The sequence below is a fragment of the Danio aesculapii genome, chromosome 25 (assembly GCF_903798145.1).
Source record: "Danio aesculapii chromosome 25, fDanAes4.1, whole genome shotgun sequence".
In the NCBI taxonomy this organism is placed as follows: Eukaryota; Metazoa; Chordata; class Actinopteri; order Cypriniformes; family Danionidae; genus Danio; species Danio aesculapii.
The window spans coordinates 19,879,876-19,905,079 of NC_079459.1; the positions used below are offsets into that span (position 1 = coordinate 19,879,876).

The 25,204-nt window shown below is 35.0% G+C and overlaps 3 protein-coding genes across 3 annotated transcripts in view; all 3 read left to right on the plus strand.

Moving 5' to 3' along the window:
* The window catches only part of LOC130219030 (uncharacterized), a 50,015-nt gene extending 36,626 nt beyond the window's left edge, over positions 1 to 13,389 (plus strand). The window contains 13 exon segments of the mRNA XM_056451301.1: positions 639 to 847; positions 937 to 987; positions 1,103 to 1,189; positions 1,274 to 1,338; positions 1,429 to 1,551; positions 4,088 to 4,229; positions 4,301 to 4,460; positions 4,564 to 4,661; positions 8,071 to 8,154; positions 8,270 to 8,388; positions 10,659 to 10,805; positions 10,945 to 11,137; positions 13,002 to 13,389. Of these exon segments, the coding sequence (XP_056307276.1) occupies positions 639 to 847; positions 937 to 987; positions 1,103 to 1,189; positions 1,274 to 1,338; positions 1,429 to 1,551; positions 4,088 to 4,229; positions 4,301 to 4,460; positions 4,564 to 4,661; positions 8,071 to 8,154; positions 8,270 to 8,388; positions 10,659 to 10,805; positions 10,945 to 11,137; positions 13,002 to 13,169 (1,646 nt within the window). The 3' untranslated portion in view covers positions 13,170 to 13,389.
* Positions 13,390 to 15,055: 1,666 nt separating this feature from the next.
* trim35-40 (tripartite motif containing 35-40) lies at positions 15,056 to 17,917 on the plus strand. The gene is given in 5 exon segments (XM_056451302.1): positions 15,056 to 15,113; positions 17,360 to 17,421; positions 17,424 to 17,665; positions 17,667 to 17,819; positions 17,821 to 17,917. Coding segments are annotated over 5 exon segments (612 nt in total).
* A 1,244-nt stretch (positions 17,918 to 19,161) lies between these two features.
* Positions 19,162 to 25,204, plus strand: part of LOC130219640 (F-box/LRR-repeat protein 20-like) — a 16,330-nt gene continuing 10,287 nt past the window's right edge. The window contains exons 1-4 of the mRNA XM_056452083.1: positions 19,162 to 19,507; positions 19,893 to 19,994; positions 20,103 to 20,417; positions 22,389 to 23,060. Of these exons, the coding sequence (XP_056308058.1) occupies positions 19,481 to 19,507; positions 19,893 to 19,994; positions 20,103 to 20,417; positions 22,389 to 23,060 (1,116 nt within the window). The 5' untranslated portion in view covers positions 19,162 to 19,480. The remainder of the gene's footprint in view (positions 19,508 to 19,892; positions 19,995 to 20,102; positions 20,418 to 22,388; positions 23,061 to 25,204) is intronic.

The window sequence follows — 25,204 nt, forward strand, 5'->3', positions numbered from 1 at the left end:
AACAATTTATTTGGGTTGAATTTAAACAAACAAATTAAGTTGAGCATTATTAAATTGAATTTGTTTGTTTAAATTCAACACAAATAAATTGTTTGCAACAGTTTTGCATGCAACACTTTTTTCAGTGTACAGTAGGCCTATAGGTCTGTTATTTTTACTAAAGAAGATATATTATTTGAGTTTATCATCAGAACTATAGAAACTGTATTATGTTTAAAATAAATGGCACAGTATCAGGATTGGATCTGTGTCTGTCGATTCTCAGAATTTTGGTATTGGGATCAGATCGGTTCCAAAATAAATGGTATCAGTGCATCCCTAATTGCAAGAGAATTCTGAGATTATATTTACCATTTTCCAAATAATGTCTTGCAATTTTGGCTTTTTGTCTTTTTCAAAATTTTCAGAATTGAGACTTTATTTCTTACAACTGCAACTTTATTCGCTTCTCTGAATTATTGTTTTATTTCTCAGAACTCAACTGCAGTTGTGAACTTATTGGCTTTCTTGCAGTTCTGTTTCTTTTTCTCCATTTTTTTTCTCACTTATTTTTTATTCCGTAGCAGAAGCTAGCTTTCATAGTTGTTCATAACAAGTGATTTTAGTCAAATAAACAATTACTTTAAAACTCTCTGTAGATCTGTTCTACGTGCTCTGGCTGTTCTGCGTGTCTTTGGCGTTCAACTGGAATGCATGGATGATTCCTGTGCGCTCAGCGTTTCCTTATCAAACACCGGAAAACATCCACGTGTGGCTGTTAATTGACTACTTGTGCGATACCGTCTACATTCTGGACGTCCTGGCCTTTCAATCCCGACTGCAATTTGTCCAACATGGGGACATTGTGGTAAATAAACTGTAGCTTAAAATATTCGAACATTTAAAATAAAACAAATGCTTTGTTCACCCAATCTTTTGTGGAATATTTGTTTTTAGAGTGACAAGAAATTGATGAGAGCTAATTACATCAAAACAGTACGTTTTAAGGTAAAGAGACAGTTTGATGGTTATTGTTGTTTCATTATATCCATATCTTAAAAAAAATATTTTTGAGGTACTGGACACATTTAGTCTAAATAGGGTCTCATTTCCTGTGTTGCAGCTGGATGTGCTCAGTCTACTTCCTCTGGAGCTTCTCTACTTCAAAACAGGGATTAATCCGCTCCTCCGCTTGCCTAGAATCCTGAAGGCAAGCTGATTATCTGTCATCTAACTTGCTTTAGAAATATCAGTCCATGAGAAATTGTTAAATGTGTCCTTCTTTTTTGTACAGTTTATGGCTTTCTTTGAGTTCAACAAGCGTCTTGAAGCTATCCTGACCAATCCTTATATTTACAGGTTAGTTGAAGGCCCCTGTTAGATATTTTTTTCATACGCTTTTGTAATGGCTATTTGTTTAACACTGTTGCATATTTCTGGTTTTGTTAGAGTCATTCGAACCACCACTTACTTGCTGTTTGCCGTCCACTGCAATGCCTGTCTGTATTACTGGGGCTCTTCATATGAAGGTCTGGGTATTTCAGACTGGACCTATGATGGGGCAGGCAATAGGTAGGTGGATGAGTTATAGTGATATCTTTCAAAGTCAAATCACAATTGATGTATTTCTTTTTCTCTTTTCAAAATGTGCAACTTTCTCGTAATTCAAGATTTTTTTCCCATCAGAACTGCAATACAAACTCAAAATTGTGAGTTTATAACTTAAAAGGTCTGGGCAAAAAAGAGGTCATTGTTTATTTTTGTGCTGTTCTCTGAGGTTCACTTATAAAGTTTTCAAGACATTAAAAGCGTTTTTTTTTTTTTGTGGCTTGTTTACTCTGAAGTAAACACTCTCTGGTGTGATTTGCTCAGTTTATATATTAAAGATGCCATATACTAACGATCAGGATATTCCTAGGCATAGCTGAATAATAAGAGTTTAGTACATGGAAAGACACACCATGAGCCTCAAACACCATTGTTTCCTCATTCTCATGTAAATCCTGTGAGTGTAAAATCCTGATGAAAAATTCAATAAAAGAAATAACAGGATAATTAATAAGCAAGCCCCAGGCAGTTTTTGGCCACAATGTTGTAAGATTATAACACTGATCATTTTCCTCTTTGTTTTAACTTTATCTAAGCTTGTATTATACTTAATATGTATGTTGGACTCTTAATATGAAAACAGGACAGGCTTTAAATAAGATTAAAGGAGCAGTTTTGTAAAGCAGGCATGACCATGGAATTTTCACAGCTCATCAGAATGCAAAATGCTGGATATACAGATTTTTATACTTATTTAATGCCACCCCACCCAGAAATAAGGTCTATTTAATGCAAAGGGTTACCAATCTTGGTCCTGAGGGGGAAGGTGTGCCTGTTGAGTTTAGCTCTCTAAGGCCCCGTTTACATTAATACATTTTAGTTTTAAAACGCATAAGTTTTGCTACGGTTACGCCTTCCGTCCACACTAACCCGGAGTTTTCGATCCCCGAAAATAAAGTGTTTTGGAAACGCTGAAGAGCCCGTTTTAATTTTTAAATGCTGTCACTGCGTGTAAGTGTGAATGGGGGAAAACGGAGACATCTGAAAATGGAGGCGTGGCTGCAGACATTCACATTACCTGATTGGGGCTTTTTCTCAATATCAAGTAGCCTACACAAAGTTCAGACTTAAATCCTTTTCTTGTAAAATCAGACTTCACAAGCTTATAACGAACTCCCGAGGACATGTCAGGTAAATCTTTAAATGTAACAGGTTACTTTTATAACGTTATTCACCCTGGCTACGTTTTACTATCTTAACAATAAAATGAAAAAATGACATGAAACAATATCTCTTTCAATTTTAATATTAACAACTTAAACATAACAGACACCAAAAATGTTAAGGACTCAGGTATATATTTATATGACCGTCATCTTCACTGTATGCAAATTTAAAACAAAATACCTAATAACTGCCTCCTTTCATTTTATTGAAAAATATGAAACATCATGCTCACTGTGGTTTTGGCAATAACTGCTTAATGTGAGGCTGTATGCACACAATAAAGATTATCAGAGAAAATGCTTGGTGAAATATGAAACACGTAAACTGTAGGCAACAAACACATAAACTGTAACAAACACGAGGCAACAAACACAAACTGCAATAAAAATAAAACAAGCATAAAGTGTTTAATGTGTGTCTATGCATCATGTCATATCACTCAGCTCTCTTACTGTGATTTTACTTCAGTAAAATGATGCCAATAAACTCCATAAGATTGATCAAAGGTTGATGTTAATTCCTGCCTCTGTGTTCAGATGTGTTAAACCCACAAAATACAGCTCTGTGGGCTCCTTTTGTCAAGTATAATTATAATTTAGCCTATATTTTATCCACAACACAAATCAGTAGCAAGCTAGGTTACTCTAGTGTCATAGAGATAGCTCAGTCACTCCTCCTCTACCATTTCAGTTGAAAATATCGTATTTTATTGTCTACTTAATTTGTTATATTATTAACTGAAATGTCATTATTTTGCACTAGTTTTTTAGAGTACAACACATTGTGTATATGTGCGTAGGAGCATCAGGCACTGACATGAGCTGCTTGAGCATGCTTGAGCAGTAGATCTCATGAATATTCATGAACCTTCCAAATATGGTCCATAATGTTTCAGGGCCAATTCCTAGGATTTAAAAATGAACTTGTAAAACTGTTTCTGGAAAATGTTGGCACTTACCTAAGCCACATGCTTATTTGTACAACACGAAATCAAATCAATGCATTCTAAGGCACTTCAAAAAACTGTAAAAAAAAAAAAAAAAGTTCTTTTACCTACAACTGTTCATATTTCCTGCAAAGTGAACACATCAAACTATGGGAACTAGTTCTAGGATCTGTGAAAAAAGTACCTAAAAGGAACATGAGAATTAGGAACTGAACACTGGAAACAATGAGGGCAGAAAATGCACTTCAGGGGGAAAAACACAAGAAGGAGAATAGTACAATTGTATCTTTTAATACAGTAATATTAATATTTTCATACACTAACCTTTAAAATAAAATTTCTTTATTGAAACAAACAATAACTTTTGTTTGCTTTGTGAATTTCCAGTTACATTCGCTGTTACTACTTTGCTGTGAGGGCTCTGTTGACCATCGGTGGCCTGGCAGGACCCACCACGCTTTTTGAGATGGTGTTTCAGCTCATCAATTACTTCAGTGGGGTGTTTGTGTTCTCCATCATGATTGGTCAGGTAAGGGCATTATTATAGATCTACAGATTCATTTATTTCTATATGATTGACTGAGGCTTGTGTTGTGTCAGATGAGAGATGTCGTAGGCGCAGCCACTGCGGCGCAGACAAACTACCGTGCCTGTGTAGATAATACAGTAAAGTACATGGCCTCCTACCGTATCCCTAAAGATGTGCAGAAGAGGGTGAAAACCTGGTACAGCTACACATGGCAGTCCCAAGGCATGCTGGGTAAGGCAGTGGGACAGACGTCAACATGAACGTACTAAAGACAATAATGCATAATACCTTTATTATATGATGATGAACTTTGAACATTTGTGTTTTCACCTAGATGAACAAGAGCTACTAGATCAACTACCTGACAAGATGAGGCTGGATATAGCAGTTGATGTCAGCTACTCCATTATCAGTAAAGTGCCGCTCTTCCAAGTAAGTGCTAAAAGCAAGCGGCAACCTCCCGCTGTCCCTCCAGAAGCCAATACGGAAGTAACTGAAACTGCAATACATCAAAATTCCACTAGTCCTGGCTCCATAATAGAGCAAACTGCAATTGAGCCCACTGTTAGAATGGCCAACTTAACAGCAGAAAAAAAGGTGTTTACAGCCTGGTACAAAGAACGATATTGGTTCATACAGCTAATATTACCCTCCATGACAACTGTGAGGGGGTGAATTTTTTATAACTCATCCATTTCCTTTATATTAGGTTATATTAAGTTTGCATAATTAAGGATGTGGCCACTTGACTGACAGCTAGGTCTCGCTGGTCGCCGTCACTTCACCTCAGCTGAATCCGGCAGATTAGCCTCTGATCTCTGCATATTCATCGTATTTTTGTTTTGTTTTATGTGGCTTTACACAGTCAGCTGCCTTTTGGACTTATTTCTTACAATTATCAGATGATGTGGGATGCTGTGTGCACTTAATTGTGCTCACAAACCATTCATGTGGCCTTGTTTCCCATGTGAGTAAAGTTATGTACTTGTATACCATCTCTATAAATGTATTTGTTTTATTTAAGATCATTTATCATTAATATTTTTCTTTAGACCTGTAATGCACTCCAGAATGTCAGAATCTGACAGATTGATTAGCTGTAGGCTCTAGAACAGTCATCTGAAGCGTTGTCATACAGTGTTATGCTGGAGTTCATCAATAGTCTTGCATTTACTAACACAGACTATATTTGAAATGTTTGGAAGTACTTCGCGTTTTCCTCCTGTAGAAAAACGTCATAAGAACAATGCTTAGTGGCTCAATGTATTACTACAGTGTTTTTAAAAGTCTAAACACTTTATTGATATAGTGTACAGCCAAGCACATGTGGTCAGAACACAAACGAGTCGCAGATAATAAAGTATCAAGCGTTTCTCCCAAAGTGAAGTCTGTCTGCCAGGTCCAAGCAAAGTGCCAGCAGGTCTGTAGCTCCGCTTACTCTCCGCCTTTTTGCCCTTGTTTGGTATGCCGCCGTGGGTGCGATGACGCACGAACAAAATGGCAACGGTTGGCTGTGCCTACTTGTAGTTTCTTTTGCAGTGTTCAGAAACCTATGGGTGACGTCACGGATACTACGTCCATATATTTTACAGTCTATGGCTAAAAGTAAAAAAACAAAAACAAACGAAAACTTAGTAGAAGTAATGATGGTGGACTACTGTATGTATACAGATGTATAATCCTTTTTTACAAAGTGACATCGCCACCTACTGATCTGATGTGGAAAAACGTCTTTTTTTAAATGTAATCCAGGTGGAATTTTGACAATGTGTCATCCAGCGTTGGGGAAAGTTACTTTTGAAAGTAATACAATACAATATTGAGTTACTCCCCACAAAAGTAACTAGTTGCGTTACTTAGTTACTTTTCATGGTAATGCGTTACGTTACTTTTGAGTTACTTTTGTTTTGAGGCTTGATCTCTTTCAGAACTAGTTTTTTTTCAATGCACTGTATTTATTCCTGTTTATGTAAAGCACTTTGAATTCCCACTGTGTATGAAATGTGCTATATACATAAACTTTGCCTGCATAACCTACACCTACATTTACCTTTAAAAAAATCACATTAAAACATTATATATTTTAGAATAATGTTATCTGAGAACTTCCTGACCGCAGAGCTATACATGCCATATATACAGATTAATAAAATTTTAAAGCAATGTGTTTGCTACTTTTGTACTAGTTTTATTTTATTTTTTTATTTTTTGTACTTTTGTTTTTGTCGTAAGTAAAATCACTGTCCATTGAGACAATCCCCTTTTCCTTTTCTTCGATGTGTTAAAAATATTGAACACATTCTCTCATTGACTGCATGATTTATTGTGATATACTTATTATTACTTATTGTAGTTACTTATGATGCATTACTCCCAACACTGTTGTCATCTATACACAAACTTTTTCATAAAGGAAAATGAAAAATATGTCTAAACACCAGTATATTGACCACGGTAAGTGTATAAAAAAAAAAAAAAAAGATTTGTGCAAATGCAAACTGTTAAAATCTGACCCCCTAGTGGAAGATCTTGGAAAGTATGGTATGTTTGTGTGCAAAGTTTTACCTTTAAATAAAAACAATCGGCATAAAATTATAATAAATATTTAAATATATATATATATATATATATATATATATATATATATATATATATATATATATATATATTAATACATTACATAATATTCTTACAACTGTTACTTAAAATAATAAAATAAATAATGAAGTAAGGCAGTAGGTAGTACTGTTGCCTCACAGCAAGAAGGTCGCTGGTTCGAGCCTCGGCTGGGTCAGTTGGCGTTTCTGTGTGGAGTTTGCATGTTCTCCCTGCGTTTGCGTGGGTTTTCTCCGGGTGCTCCGGTTTCCCCAACAGTCCAAAGACGTGTGGTACAGGTGAATGGGGTAGGCTAAATTGTCCGTAGTGTATAAGTGTGAATGAGTGTGTGTGGATGTTTCCCAGAGATGGGTTGCGGCTGGAAGGCCATTTGCTGCATCAAACAAATGCTGGATAAGTTAGCGGTTCATTCCGGTGTGGCGACCACAGATTAATAAAGAGACTGAGCTGACAAGAAAATGAATGAATGAATGAATAAATGAATAATGAAGTATATTGTTAAATATATATTGAGATTGTGTAATTAATTTATCTTTCCCAGAAATGAGTTGCGGCTGTAAGGGCATCCGCTGCGTAAAAAACGTGCTGGATAAGTTGGCGGTTCATTCCGCTGTGGTGACCTTGGATTAATAAAGGGACTAAGCCGAAAAGAAAATGAATGAATTTAATTTAACACTTTAATGGAAATTCTGCATAAAATAATGCATGTATTTAAATATGTATTTAATGTATATGTGTGTAGTATGTTTCTACTACAAATATATATATATATATATATATATATATATATATATATATATATATTCAATTCACCTTTATTTGTATAGCGCTTATACAATGTAGATTGTGTCAAAGCAGCTTCACATAAAAGGTCATAGTAAATTGGAACGGTGTAGTTCAGTTTTTTTTAGTGTTTAAGTTCAGTTCAGTTTAGCTCCAAACACTGAAGAGCAAATCCAACGATGCGCAGCTCTACAGATCTTGAACCTTGCAAGCCAGTGGTGACAGCGGAGAGGGAAAAAAAACTTCACTAATTGGCGAATTAACTGGTGTCAAAATACGCATTTTAAAAATCTAAAGAAATGTAGAATTTTCTGTTGTAGTTTACCTTATTGTAGTAATTGTATACAAATGTTTTTTATACAAAGACATAACACATAACTCTTTAAGCTGCCACTTTGCCACTGTTGTCTTCATTGGCATCTCTCTCTTTTTGTGTTTTCAGGGCTGCGACAGACAGATGATCTTCGACATGTTGAAGAGGCTCAAATCAGTGGTGTATCTTCCAGGAGATTATGTCTGCAAGAAGGCAAGAAGCATAAATATGCAGCGTGCTGAAGCAGTAAAGGAATAAACATACTGTAAAGCAGTAAAGGAATAGACATACTGTAAATCTTTCACTTCAACCTTTGATGTGGTTGCAGGATGAAGTGGGCCGTGAGATGTACATTATAAAGGCTGGCGAGGTGCAGGTAGTCGGCGGTCCGGATGGAAAGACGGTATTTGTGACCCTGAAAGCAGGAGCGGTGTTTGGAGAGGTCAGGTGAGGATGACTGGATCTGGTTCACTCGTCATACAGTGCTCTCCACTGATACTAGTATATGTGAGCAAAGAAAGCTGTGAAAAAGTTATTTTTTGTTTAACTGTTGGATGTTTTGATCAAAATATTAACAAAAATACTTAAAAGAGTTGAAAACAATTGTGTTCTTTTTTGAATATATTTGTGACAGTTATTGGCAACCCTATGAATTCATGTGAGAAAATTATTTTTCATTATATTCCACTGAAATTTGACTTTTATTTAGTATATCGAACAGGAAACTGTTTAAACATCACTATACCGGTGCAAACCAGGACAATTAATGCTGCTTATCACCAACATTTATGCATCTCCACAGTCATATTGTGCAGTGTTTTCAGTTTCAAATGCTCACACAGTGCATTATTAGATTGAATGAGTGTATTTTTTTCGGCAAGAACATTTCAATAATAAATTATCAACAAACAAATGAATACATAAATTAATAATAAAATAAATTAAATTTTTTAACATTAATACATGATACAAATTCTAACTTTTTCCTGGTGTCACTTTGCTGAAAATGTCCTTAAAATAGATCATTTCATTAAAAAAGTCTTCTAGAATTAATAAAAGCATGACAGTCCAGTAGAATGAGTTATACTGTAATTGTACAGTACAAACACTGAGTGGGGTTTTTACCTTTAATCAAAAAAACATGAGTTATTCTCGTATGTTCAATACGACATATGGTAAAAGTCACTTGATCAAATCTTGTCTTAAAATATCTAAAAACTTTGTTTGAGATTTCAAGTTATATTTCATAAAATGTATTATTTTCCTTTGCATTATGGGATTGAAAGCGGCATGGAGGAAGCATTCAGAGTGATTTACATTTCCTTAAAGGTTGAGGAATTTCTCGACTTTTTGCAAATGTCAAGCAAAAATTGCCAAGCAACAACCAATCACTGTGAATGTAGCCAAGGCAAGATGTTGATGTATATTACTGAGTGTTTGTGGAACTGATTCAAATCTTCCTCCATTTTGTTTGCATTGCCCATCTTCGAATTATTTAATAGGTTCCCAAAGGACAAAATCATGCACCACCCTATGTTTTTTCTTATTTCAGAATACATTTAAATAAGACATACAGTTGAAGTCTAAATTATTAGCCCCCTTTTTTATTTTTCCCCCCAATTTCTGTTTAACTGAGGGAAGATTTTTTTCCCCACATTTCTAAACATAATAGTTTTAATAACTCATTTCTAATAACTGATTTCTTTTATCTTTGCCATGATGACAGTAAATAATATTTACTAGATATTTTTCAAGACACTTCTATACAGCTTAAAGTGACATTTAAAGGCTTAACTAGGTTAATCAAGTTAACTAGGCAGGTTAGGATAATTAGGCAAGTTATTGTATAATGATGGTTTGTTCTGTAGACTATTGAAAAAATATATAGCTTAAAGGGGCTAATAATTTTGACCCTTAAAACGGTTCTAGCCGAAATACAACAAACAAGACTTTCTCCAGAAGAAAAAATATTATTAGACATACTGTGAAAATTTCCTTGCTCTGTTAAACATTTTTTGGGAAATATTTTTAAAAAATTATAATTCGAAGGGGGGCTTAATAAATCTGACTTCAGCAGTACATCATGATAAGGACAATCTTAGTTTCTGTTTCATGCTGACTTTAAGCTCCATCTAATGTCAGGAAGTGATTTTGCACGTCCACATGGGCATGAATGTCAAAAAACATATTAACAAAAAAGCTTTCGATAAGTGTGAGTCATAAACTTCCTGTTGTGCATGAGACATTAGGAGGATGGTTTGAGTGGCCCCAAAATCTTCAATAATCACAGCTGGAGGACCGAAAGTCTCCAAATCTCCAATCTGATAACAGAGATGATTTTGATAACATGATTTTCGAAAGACATCTCAAAAAACTCTGGTAATAAGTGCGAGCGATAAACGTCCTGGTGTGCACAAGACTTCAGAAGGAATTGTTTTTAGAATTTTTGTTTGAGTGGCCAAAAAATCTCCAAGAATCACAGTTGGTGAATTGTAGAAGTTGTCAGAAAGTCTCTACAATCTGACGTTACCAACATCACCACGCATTGTTTGAATGTGTTTAAGGAAAAAGCTTCTACTTTCCACTCTACTCTTTTTAATCAAAAGATTAAAACAATTTTTACACCATCTTCTTTTCTTGTATTTACCAAAAGGGTGCTAATTTTAGTGGAGGAGACTGTCAAATGTAAAATTCTATGTTTTTTCCCCCAATTGAAGCTTGCTTGCTGTGGGTGGAGGGAACAGACGAACCGCTAACGTTGTAGCTCGGGGCTTTGCTAACCTCTTCATCTTGACCAAAAAAGACCTGAATGAGATCATGGTTCACTATCCAGAGTCCCAGAAACTGCTCCGCAAGAAAGCAAAGTGAGTTCAGCTGTTGGAAGGGAAAGCATAAGCCATAAAGATTTCCCTTTTTTATGTTTTTTTCCAGTGTTATTTCACTAGGTGATTTCCAGCCATAGCTTTTGTTCAAATGACGTGTGACCTGCTGTTTGCCCTGAAGGAAAATGCTGATGAAGGATAAAAAGCCTGCTGAGAAGAAGGGTGAGGAGAAGGAGCCCGTCCCGATTATTCCTCCTCGTGCCGAGACACCCAAACTCTTAAAAGCAGCGCTGGAGATGACGGAGAAATCAGGAATAAGAGGAACATGGACCAAACTGAAGGACAGGGCCAACAGATCAAGTGTCTCGCTGCAGGTGCAAACTTTGTATCCTCATATTGTTAATTAATTATGAGATTATATATTAATTCATGTTTATTTTCTACATTTTTAAAATAATATTTAATATATATACAGTGGTCCCGCATTATTCGCCGGAGTTACATTCTAAAAATAACCCGCAATTTTTTAAATCCTTGTAGTAATCCACTTAATTTTTTTACCATTATTATAGATGTTTCAAGGCTGTAAAACCCCTCACTACACACTTCATACACTTTTCTCAGACAGGCATTAACATTTTCACATTGTTCTCTCTTGTTTAAACACACTCAAAGTTCAAACCTTCGTAGAAAAATAAGTCCAGTATTATAGAATGAAATCAAAGATCAAAACCATTTGATCTTCATTTATTTATTCCATAATGGCGCACTACAGCCGCGTTACTTTTACCTTCCTTTAGCATGTCCAGAAGCTCAACTTTTTGTGCGATGGTTAGAATCTTCCTCCGCCTTTTGGGTGCTACCGCAGGTGCCTTTGACGGTGCAGAACGTTTCGTTGACATTGTGGGAAGAAAACTTGCAAACATACAGTACAGCACCTCAGAGTCACACTGCTAGCAATCGAAGATTTATGTCTATTTGGCAAGCTGAACGCATTCTGTACAGGAGACAGCAGATTGATTGACAGTGCTCTACAGCCAATCAGGACGCAGAACACAATGCGCTGTAGAATAAAAAGAATGTAAAATATGGTCAAATTACATAAACAAAATCCACGAGACTGCGAATAGTGAACCATGTTATAGTGAGGGATCACTGTATATGTAAATCTAAATGTGTTGTTTTATTTATACATAGATATAAGTATTGTTTATAAATGAGTACATACTGTACTGTATCATATTGTGTGTGAATATAAATTTTGTTTGTATAATTCATTATATATAAATAAATATAATTATATTAATGTAAAGCAATTTTTCAAAATCTTAAAGTAGAAATTATTCAATTTAATTGCACAAATTATTACTATATACACTGTAAATCAGATTTGATTACTATATTTTGAACAAATGTTTCATATATAGAATATACAAATACATATATGTAATAGTTATTTAAATAGTATTTATTTGTAATTTTTCAGAAGTTTGTTTTCGTATTATTATTTATATATTATATTTATTTATTTATAAATAGAGAGCGAATTTTTACATTTAAACATTAAAATGTAAATTATAAAAATATTTTGCATTAATAATTATTATATATAATGTAAATATGTATAATTGTATTTACTGTTTGTTTTTGGATATTTTAAAATATTCATATACACCACTGGTAAAAAGTTTGGGGTCAGTAGGATTTTTGAATGTTTTAAAATAAGCTTCTGCTCACCAAGACTACATTTATTTCATCAAAAATAAAGTACAAATTGTGAAATGTTATTGCACTATAAAATAACTGTTCAAAAGTAAAGTAATTTAATATTTTTTTCCAGTGATTTTAAAGATTCATTTTCAGCTTCATTACACCAGTCTTTAGAGTCACATGATCTTTCAGAAATCCCTCTAATTAATATAATTATTATTATTATTAAGAACAATTAATGGTAATAGTAATAAAAGCAAGTAATAATATATGAAATAATAAATAATAATAAATGAAGTAATAATTGCATTTTAAACTAAATACAATTAAAAAGCAGTTATTTAAAATTTTACTAATTTTTTTTTTTACATTTAATAAATGCCACCTTGATGAACAGAATAATAAAAAAACTGACCCCAAACTTTTGACCAATAGTGTATATAACAATAAAGTACATTAATATAATAAGTGAAAATATATATAATAAAATGTAATCACATGTATGTCATTCACTTCTTACCCATGTAGCGCTCTATCTCTTCTTCTGCGGCGCCCAACTCACCAGTCCATGAACCTCATTCAGATCAAGACGCAGACTCTCTGTCTCAGATATCAGACAGCTCCATGCAAATCCCCACCACCCCCACCGGCACTGCAGACGCCAGCATATTTACTGAAGAGGACCAAATCAAATAGAAAACATATAATCCATATGAAATGAACATCCCAGGCAGCTGAGACACCAGAAATATCAGCAGGACAGTGTTGTTCACAGTCGGGTCATGGGGTCAGGTACAGTAACAAAAAACATCTCAGGAATGCTGACAAGTTTTCTCGTCTAAACCTGCACAGTTTCAGTGTATTATACTAATCAAAATAGTAATAAGCATACAAACAATTTTCATGCACTGGAGATGAAAATTACAGAACAGTTTGTAAACACTTGATAGAAATAATATGTCTTTGTTTTGAAGGACTTTAAGTTGTGCTAAGTGTTTCTCAACCACGTTCCTGGAGAACCATCAACGCTGCATGTGTTGGATGTCTCCTTTGTCTGTTACACCCATTACAGGCCTTTCAGTCTTTGCTAATGAGCTGATGATCTGAATCAGGTGTGTTTGGTTTAGGAAGCTTGGAAAAAGTGCAGAGCTGGGCATCCTCCAGGAACGTGGTTGAGAAACACTGAGCCACACTATACTTTAAAAAGAGCGTGTTACAAAATAACTAAGACACTTCAACAAAAACCTTTTATTTTTTTGGAAACACATGTAAATGACACAGGCATATCTAATAGCTCATAGTAACGTGTTAGCTACCATTTTGCAAATATTTTGAGCATATTGGCAGGTTTTATGGATCCCCATTGGCTCCCCGGTGAAGCACATGTTGGTAATGCTCCAGATTACACAGAGGAATGAAGACTCAGGCTGTCACTGTGCTGCTATGGTTACTACCAATGTTTTAAGGTAGCAAATTTTTCAGAACTGTGACTGAAACTACCTGTGTATTAGATTATTTTATTGCACACTTTTCAGCCAATCAGATCAAGAGTTTCAACAGACCATGGCATAAGTATACAATATAACTGATGAAATATACTAATCTGCTCTTTAGCCCCTGTTTGGATAACATCAACAGGACTAACATCTAAATTTATGAAGTTGTATGTTGTTCTCTAATTTTGATCTCCATTGTATTTCTCTACCTGGAGTGTTCGGGTGCTTCTAGCATTTGTCCAAAGTCAGTTCTAGTATACCATAGTGATTTAAAGAAAAGGTCATCTATACAAATAACACACATCGCTGAAGAAAAGCATAATGTTTGTAAATAAAAAAGAACTGAAATCTTCAGGTTTACTTCTTTTTGCCCGTCCTATCCGAGAGATATGTGCCTTAATAAACCCTGAACACTGTAAAGCACCGTTCACTTCCTTAAAACCCAGATTTTTAGCAGTTTGTAGCATTTCTGTAAGATGACCACACATCTCATATCATGGTGCCTCTGACGGTTCACGTAAAGGGATAGTTCACCCAAAAATTCTAATTTAGTTAATCTACTCGAAGATGTAGGTGACTTTTTCTTTGAGATGAACATTACAGAAGATTTTTAATTGAATCCTTATTTGTTTATATAACACATCATAAACACCCGTATTTGAGATATAAAATCAACATTTACAAAAAAGAAGTCCAAATCTTTCTCCATGGCTCCTGAGGATACAATGAGGCCTTATGAAGCAGTAAATTGAACATTATTTACAATATTATTAGCTGAAATTAGCTATAAATGTGTGCATGACTGTAGTATCTGCATCTTGGACAATCACAGGTAAGAACCATTTTGGCAAATGATTCTCGTCACCTCGTATCTGTGTGCACCCTCATGCATATGTCACTGCATGTGAAGCCTCTGTTAAAAACCCTCATTTACCACCTACGCTCAAATCAACAGGCAACTGAGTTGTAACATATGTTGCCTGATTGAGGTCAAAAACTGTTTGAGATTTTAATATTTTTGAATATTCGCCGTACAAATTACATGAGTTTCCCAGGTGAAATAACAAAACGGGAGGGTGGTTGGAGATGGATGTGAAATACGAGAAATTCCCAGGAAAAACGGTAGTGTTCGCCGGTGTGCTGTGTAAGTGTAATTAGTTAACTGTAAATTTTTATTTTTGGGTAAACTTTCCCCTTAAAAAATGTGATTACTTCGGCTTTGTTTGAAACACTTAATCTCTAAAGCCCAAAGTATACTTCAGTTTTAAATGTAAAAAAAAGTGTGTTTTACTTTTTGTTGTTATAACTTTTGGAGAGAAAAAACACAGACAGTAGATTAGGCAATGCAATCCCATGGCAATTCGTAACTTTATTATTTAGTGGCTAATTCGTATTCATTTGTATGATTTGTAGGAATGAGGGCTAGGGGTGGGGTTTGGGGACATGCCTCTTTTTAAAAATGGTAAATTTCATACAAATTAGCCACTTTTCTGACAAAATGTAAAACAGTTAGGTTTCCTAAGTTCGGGCTACATGAAACTGAATCTTTTTAGTGTGCATGTTAGGGTTAGGGCGCAGATGTGCTTGTACACTCCATCAAATGAAGTATACTTTGAAAGGCTTTATATTCAACAAAATGATATTCACAACTACACCATAAGGCGTTTTCCCAAATATCATAAACTGCATTGTTATCTGGTTATTAGATTCTGTGGTAAACATCCATCTGCTCATAATTAGAGTATCAAAAAGTCAGATACAAGCATCTCTTCCTGATTGTAGGCAAAATTGTATTTTCTTTATTTACGACGTGTAAAGGGTTTCCTGCCATTAACAACATTAAGTTAAATGGTTAAAAGCTTTTTTAAAAACCAATAGGAGATGAGTTGTAAATGTAAATGGCCTCTTTTTTATTATAAATAATATCTGATCATTTGAGCTTCCTTGATGTGTAAGGCTGCAGCAAACATTGGGAAGTTTTGTTCACTGGGAAGAAGACTTGTTGACAATCATATGTACAGTAAAAGAGAATACATACTTAGGGCTATAGCAGCTAGACAATATGTAAAGCATGTATGTTTTAATTATTTTTTAGTATTATTCATTTTTGTAAATCTCTAAAACTGTTTCATTGTGGAATATTCTATTGTATTATATTGCTGTTGCAGAATTTTTAGTGTTTTTTTTTTTCATTTTGAGCCGCTGAAATGTTTATGGCCTGAGTGACTACTGTGTAAATCATTAAATAACTGTATATAGTAGCACTGTAGGTTATTTTTTGGACAAGGAAGCAGCAAATTGTATCTTAGAATTAAAATAAATTGTATATTTGGGCATCTTTGAAGCTTCACTCTTCTTTCAAGTTTCTTTTTATGATACAACAACTCTATTACCTCATGACATAAACACATAATCCGTGACCTTGACATAAAAGCATTGCAAAAATGTTGGTACATATTTATGCTTTTCTTTTATTAATAAGTGTGTTAATTTTCATTGTTTATTAATGTAGTTTCATATTTTACTGCTTTGATGGATAATCCATAAGCTAATTATTGTGAACTAGAAATGTAATAATTTTTAACTGTGATGCATTAAAATACTATGGTAATTTATAGTCAATACATTGTTTTTGAACCATACTGTTATATTGTATATATTGGAACGTTTTGTTGATAAATGCTATAGCATACTGTAGTCTTAACTGTAGTTGGTTGATATGCGTTAAGTATATGCTGTAGTAAACTTAAGATTTTACTACAATTTGTATGTGTGCAGAGGCGAACTTAATGATTTGGGGGCAGAAATCAATTCCAGGTATGGGGTCCTAGCTTTGAAACTCAAAACACTCTTCTCTATAGATGTTTTTCTCTGTAGATTAGTTTTGTGTCTGTGTAAATAAACCATGTTAAAAATATAATTAATTTTTATTCAAAATATATATTGAAGTGAACCCTTTATCTTCTTAATGTAAAAGTAAATACAATAAATTCACAAATGTGCTCTTGATTAGCCATATGTGTAATATTTGCAAGTGCAGTACAGAAGGAACATTCCTGAAAATGTCTTCTAGATTGAACAATTTGATGAATGATTTACAGACCTACTGTATGTATATTGTAGGTTCAGTTCCAATATGTACTGCAATATAGTTTACAGTTGTGCACAGCTCTACCCAAAGGAAGTTTATGTTTGTTGTAAATAAGAGTATATTTATTCTTATAGATGGATGGATGGATGGATGGATGGATAGATGGATAGATAGACAGACAGACAGACAGACAGACAGAATGCTCCTAAAATAGTTGGACAGTAAAGTTACGCACACTTTTCTCAGTCTTCAGATGGCGTTGATGCCTCTGTAATCTTTATATCCATCGCTCGTGAAAGGTCCTGTGTTGATCGACAGAAACACGGCAAACTCTAAAATTTGTATCGGAATTTTCCTGGATATAGTGTTTCTGTGAGGATTGATTGGACGGAGGAAGAAATTTAGAGAGAGCAGCTTCACAGAAACCCTGAGAGATTCGATCACTGTCCCTGTGTGTTGGGCTCTGTGGGATTTACCACAGGGACGCACAAATGGAACGTTGATGTCAAGGACAACACATTTTGGATGGTGGGTATTGCCTTAGAGTCTGTCCAAAGAAAAGCTACCAGCGGCATTCCGGGAGTCTGGTGTATCGGACGAAAAGGTACTTAACATTACAGATCCTCAGAAGTCTCAAGTCCCACTGTGTGGATTTGAGATGCCTAAAATATTGAGGGTGACGGTGGACTTGGATGAAGGACAACTGTCGTTCTCCGATATTGAGTGTTATGGTTAGGGTTAGACTGTCTATCACACCTTCACACAGTTTTACTGAGAAGGTCTTTCCTTTTTTCTGCACAGAGAGTTGTGATCCGTCCATCACTATACTGCCTGAATGCCAATCTGAAGACCTCTAGGAAGTTCAATTTCTATGGAAGATTGTTTCCGTCAAAGGTGAAAATTGCGCAGTTCAGGTTTTTTTTAGATCGGCAAATTGTTTTGGGCTAAATAACGAGTTAAAAACGTGATTCAGAAGTTTTGGTACAGAACTTTGAAATGTCATAGTTACCCTTTTACTTTTATTTTATTTTCCTGTGACGGAGACAGGCTGAAATAAATGCCAGAAGTTGTTGATTTTGTTAAAATTGCTGCTTATTGATTTGTAATGGCCTTTGTTTCAAGGTCACTTCAGTTTAAAGTGACTTTAAGGAATGTTCAGATTTAAATATTGTGCATTGAGAAAGTTGTTCACTGTGTTTGTTTCATTTGTGCAATAAAATATGTGTGGTAAGGTATAGTAACAAGAATTGCTATATTTATAACGGAAACTAAAACAGTTTTTATTACTTAAGAGGATTTTTTATTATTATGACAGCAAGTTTCCAAATAAATATAAAAATATTTTCAACCATAAATGCAATTTAAGTCAGCAAAAATATGAAAAAGGTCATTAATTTCGCATCCAGCCAATTTGGGCCATCTAAAAATAATGCAAGTCATATTTTAAAGAACTTGATTGAACAGAAAAGTGGAACAAGTTAATAAATAATTACATTTTTTAAATACTATATATCACACAATTAAATACATATTGTGCAAACTACAGAAAACGAGGCAACAATTTTATTTACACTTACATGTTACGATCTGGAGGACGATGAAAACTGGTCCAAATGAACTGTAATAGTTTCTGACAAAGTCCCATTTGGTACTACATATTTGGTGATGTACCATATTGACGTTGGCAAAAGATCCGAACCCAACCCGATTCATTCATTCGACTTTGAGTCGACTATTTCGTTAGAGAATCTATAGTTTTAAACACATTACACTTTCAGATTTAAACCTTAGCTGGATGTTTTCATTCACTTAGTTCTGTGGTAAACACTGCATGGAAGGTCATTTTCAAAAACCCATAATAGGGGGTCTTTAAATCAACAAATATTTATAAGGCATAAGGACAACTAGACAACCTGCACCATGTTTCTAATAATATGTAATAGCATATATTATAAGAAGTTTTGTTATTAAAGTTGTTCAAATATATATTGTTAGCATCCTTTTTCTCCCTGCGCTATCTGTTGACCCAAATACGAAACAGACGTTGTCTGCTATTAAACTACGTTTCCCAGGAAGCTCTGCGCGCTTCTCTCACGTGATATCCAGTGTGGTTCCTGTGTCCGTTCCTGGTCCGTTCATTCTTGTTTTCTTCTTAAAAAATGTTTTTCAGCTCGCTTGGCGGGGAGTTTACATTTCTGAGGGGTTTTAGGGTGTACTGTCGATAAATTTTACATTTGAGGGAACGTTTTATAACTGTCAGGAGCAACAAGATGGTCTCATGTTTATAAAATATTGAGCAAGTTGACAGTCAACATCGTGACGCGACTTATAGACAAATCTTTGTCAGCGATTTAATATCGACACTAAATAAATATAAATAATAATCAATGAGGCCAGATGACTGAGGCCAGTTCACAGTCATGGAGAGTCCAAATTTGCCTTCTGAGGTAAGTCTGTCTATATATTAAATGAGTTATTTGTTGCTTGCTAGTAGTTGTACAGCCATGTACATGTAAATATACACATATACGTACATACAGATTCTCTCTGTGTGTGTATATAGCATTATATACATATAACAATAGTTTTACTATATACTTTTAGAATAATTAACAGTATATAATAGAATTATATTAGTAAAAATTTGCAAATATCAATATACATAAAATGATGTACGCACATATTAATAATTATACATAATGTGTTATTCATATTATGTGTACAGATACTATATTTTGGTGATTTTAAGATACACACAAACACGTCATTGAATATGTCTATTCTTCTTATTGTAACGTGTGTAACCTTTGACCTTCGTCTCTTCTTCTCCAGATCATTACCTACATATTTAGTTTTCTTCATGTAATGGATCGAAAGGAAGCGTCACTGGTCTGCAGGAGCTGGTACAATGCAAGCCAAGACTATCCATTAAAGGTTTTCTCTTTTTTTATACAGACATTAATTAGAATTTTAACATTAGTTTGAATTAGATTAATTCACTTTTAAATGTGTTTAAATTGTTGTGTGTTTTCTTCACTGCAGAGAAACTTCACCTTCAAGTTCCCAGCATCCTCCTCTTCTCTGGGCTTCATCCGAGGTCTTGTGAGACATCCTCGCTGTGGCCTGGTTATCAGCCATCTGGATGGGTCCAGTGTGTCCAGGCAGGTACTGCTGGAGGTCGGGCTTCACCTCGGGCCTCGGCTGGACAGTCTGGCTCTGCCTGGCAGCAGTATCACTGAGTCCTGCCTGCTGGAGCTCCTGCCCCGACTGACCAGCCTCCGCAAGCTGGACCTGCAGGGCCTCGACAGCCTCTTCATGTCTGGAGCTTTTCTGTCCAGAGAGGAGCACCGGCGGAAGGTTGAGGAACCATCTTTCTTTAGATAGTAATATCTGTTCACAATTATGGTCTGTTTTTTTTCTTTTACTATACTTACTTTTTTTTAATAATCTTTTTCGAATATACAAATGGGGCATTCATTTAGTTGTTTAATCTGAAAACAAGATGATTTTAGCCGATAGCCTAGTGTTTAGTGCCTCAAAATGTAGTGCAGAGATCCTGATCACATCCCCTCTCTTTCACCCAATTCCTGTCAAATAAAGGCAAAATAAATCTTTAAGAAATGAAAAATGAATATACAACTGTAATTATATATATATATATATATATATATATATATATATATATATATATATATATATATATATATATATATATATATATATATATAGTAATTTAGTTAGAAAAATATAGACATGTAATTTTAACATTTAATTTATGTGGGAAAATGTTTTAATTCAAGCTTAAATAATTTGAAATTCTTTTTGTGGATAACTGTTGCAGAGTTACAGTTGAAGTCAGATTTATTAGGCCCCCCTTGATTTTTTTTTTTTTTTTTTTTTTTAATTTTTTTTTTTTATTTCCCAAATGATGTTTAATAGAGCAAGGAAGTTTTCACAGTATGTCTGATAATATGTTTTCTTCTGGAAAAAGTCTTATTTCTTTTATTTCAGCTAGAGTAAAAGCAGTTTTATTTTTAAAAACTAAAACTTTAAGGTCAAAATTATTCGCCCCTTTAAACTATTTTTTTCCGATAGTCTACAGAACAAACCATCATTATACAATAACTTGCCTAATTACCCTAACCTGCCTAGTTAACCTAATTAACCTAGTTAAGCCTTTAAATGTCACTTTAAGCTGTATAGAAGTGTCTTGAAAAATAGCTAGTAAAATATTATTTACTGTCATCATGGCAAAGATAACATAAATCAGTTATTAGAATGAGTTATTGAAACTATTATGTTAAGAAATCTTCTCTCTGTTAAACAGAAATTGAGGAAAAAATAAACAGGGGGGCTAATAATTCTGACTTCAACTGTATGCTTATAATTTATTATTATTGAATTGTGTGTATATATAGTTTAAAATATTTATAGATTTATGTCAATCAATTTGGTTTAATACTTATTATTTATACAATGTAAAATATAATTAGGCTATATGTAAATTATAATGTTATATTCAAATATGCTATAATTTAATTATAGCTTTGAAATTAACAGTATTATAATACTTTTTAAATAATTATAGCTTTCTGTCAAAATGCTATATTGAGTATAGCTAAGATGTGTATATTTTAGTTAGAATTTTTTTGTAGAATTTATTTAATTGTTGTAATTTTACAATTGGATTGTTTTTATATTTAAAATATGCGTTTTATTAATAAAATTATATAAGTGTGAAAATGTATTAAATTTAAAGTAATGTGTATGAAGTACTTTTAAAATGTTTATTGTAATTTCATCAATAGTTTTTACAATCAACAAAAACTTTACTATTATATTTTTATTTTTTTCAAAATTATGTTTAAGTATGATCTAGAAGTGTAAAATATTTTAGTATTTGTTTGAATTGTAGTTATAATGTTTTATATTTTATCATAAATTAAAATGATAATGACATTTTTATTGTAAAAAGTATACAAATTTATAGGTTATTTTTGGATATATTTTACTGTAAAACAAAATCAAATATTTAATTTAAAATGAAAGATTTAAATTTATATTATGTTGTATTTTTATTTTTAAATAATACTAATTATTGTTATTTATGTTTTATATTTTATTATAGATTAAAATTGAAACATTTAAATCAGACTTTTATTATTTCTCTATTAAATTCGTATAATTTGTCATTTTTTAAATAAATATATGCACAGTATTTTTATTTCAAATCTAATTCATTTAAATATTAAAATATGCATTAAAACTTTATTAAAAATATTGAAATATTTTAGCACCAGGTGTCATCTAATCATCTGATGTTTTCAGGTCTATCGTGCTCTGCTGAACCTGGAAGAACTGAACCTGTCTAATCTGCGCTACCTCTCTGACCTCTCCTTCAACCGACTGACCATTTGCACTCCTGGACTGCAGTGTCTCTCTCTTTCGGGATGCCACATCTCCTTCGAGTTCGACCCGTACCGAGGCTGTCCCGTGGGCTCCGGCTCCTCCGCTCTGGTTTCCCTCCGAAACCTTCTCAATCTCCTCCAGAAGCAAACCTCCAGCCTCCGCAGCCTGGACCTGAGCCGCACCGGCATCACACCAAAGTCCCTCCGCTCCATTTCCAAGCTTCGCGGCCTCCGTCTGGAGGAGCTGAATCTACACGGCTGTAAAGAACTGACCGATTACTCCATCGAGATCCTCTGTAAGTATCAGAGCGGCCTGCGGATGCTGGATTTGAGCGGCTGTATGGAGCTGAGCTGCAGGGCGGTGCTGGCGGTGGGTGCGGAGCTAAAGGAGCTGAGGGTCCTGTCGTTCTCGCAGGACTGGAAGATCACAGATAAAGGCCTGGCCGAGCTGATGATGCTGCCGCATTTGAGGAGCCTGGATCTGTCCGAGTGTCTGCATGTGAGCGGGACAGAGCTGGTCAAGGGCTTGTCCGGTCCAGAACCCAGAGCACAGGTGGAGACCCTGAGCCTGAGGAACTGCACCTATATTAGGGTAAGTCACTGAGGAAACAATCTTTCACTAAATTAGCTTTATAGGAACACTGCACTTTTTGGGGGACTGGAAATAGGCTGCTTTTACAGGCTCCTGGGTCTGGCGAGATCACTTTTAGCTTAGCTTAGCATAAATCGTTGAATCGGATTAGACTAATAACATCTTGCTCAAAAAATTCAACAAAGAGTTTTGATTAGTTTTTTATTTAAAGCTTAATCCTCTTGTAGTTACGTCATGTACTAAGACTGACATAAAATTCAAGATTGCTATTTTCTAATTTGAGGAATTGTTCTCGCACACCGACGTAATAACAATAGAATACACAAGACATGTCACCCATGTATAGTTTTGAATGGGTAAATGTGTAACGGTCAATATGGATGGCTTTTAGTGAAGAAAAGCCCGCCTTCTAGTAAAGGAGCCAATCATTGATCACTATAATCTAACAATTCTCCAGGAGAGGGGCTCAGTCCAGATGCGTGTTTTTATGACAGTTTTTGCAGCTTCATTAGCCGCATTTCCACTATCGGGCCAGTGCGAGCCAGGGCTTTAATCGGGCCAGGCCGGGCCAATAGCCCGGGAGGTTGAGAAATGAGGCCAAAATCATGTCGCGTTTCCACTGTCAGGCTAGTTGCTCGCAGCGCGTCACGCAAACACCGCCCCCAGAACGTCCCCCGAATCAAACGTCACACAACCCGTCACACAACCCGCCCACTTCAGCGGGAACAAAAAACTCAAATTATAACCACAAACACAACCTGGCATTACTACGAGAGCTGGAAGATGGAGAACACCGAAGCGATTGCTTTTTTACTGTTTGTGGTCTGTTGGTGTAAGGCCAGACAGCGATCCCTGGATAAGGACATTCGAGTTCGCGGCATTTATTTTTTCTTCTTCTTAGTGAGTTGATCAAGTGCGATAGCAAAACAAATGTAAGGGAAGAAAGCATCTTGTCTCCTCTTTACCTGACAGGAAAACTCCGCCTTTGTACGTAACCCCTCCCCGTAGCCCCAGTTGGCCCTCCTTGGCCCAAGGTATTCGGCGGGCCGAAAATGGCGGACGCTGGCCCCAAGGAAGTCCCGCTTTGGCCCGATTACGCCCCGGAAGTGATAGTGGAAACGCGACTAGCCTTGGCTCGCCCTGGCTCGCTCGCTTTAGGCGCGATAGTGGAAACGCGGCTATTGTTATGAACCCTCTGGAGTCGACAAGAACGCTGGAATCTTACCGAATTCTTTCAACAAACATAAGAACTATATCCAAATAAAGCTTGAAATCTCTCTTTTAAATGAACCAACTATACTTGAAAATAAATGTTATTTGGTTTTGTAATCTGTATGAAACGAGATCGAGGTACAGGCTGCCCCATCTGAGATGATGAAGTCCTGCAATTCAAATGCAAACCACATGACAGCAACTACTTGAGTGCCCACAAACTCGTAAACAAAGAGGCTGTTGTCACTTGGGGAACAGATTTGCCATCAATACCATGTTGGAAATTACTTTAGAACACCAGCATGATTGGATGACCATTATTCAGAGAATGATATTGTGTAAACTAAATTCTCGTAAACAGAAACAGCCATAAGTGAGGTTGTTTGTCGTGATCGTGTTCCCTGTTAGTGCACATGCTCATTAGCTTTGGAAACCTAAAAAAATACTTTTTTTTTGTGATTTGAATGTTTAGAACCTACATTTAAAACACAAGTTGTTGTTAAATTTTTAGGTGATTACAAATATTAAATTTAATCATACGTTTGGCAAACAGTATTGGAAAATTTGACGGGCTGGGTAATATAGATGGGCGTGCTGCAACCACGGTACTGCAGCAAAGTCCTGTAATTATTACGCCAGAATGAGAATAGAGTTCCTAGCCCTATCGGCTTAGAAAAGAGCAACTTTTCATTTTACTTAGTACACAATGTAAATACAGAAGAGTCAAGCTCTAAATAGGAAAATTATCTAAACTTTTTTTGTGTGTTTGAGATGCTAATAGTCTAATCTGATATAATGATTTATGCTAAGCTAAAAGTGCTCCTGCCAGATCCAAAGATCGGTTAAAAGGATTAAAAAATGGTCAAGTTTAACTGTAGTTGACTTGTAAAATGAGCCTGTTTTCAAAAAAGTTCCTTTAAAGATTTCTAAAC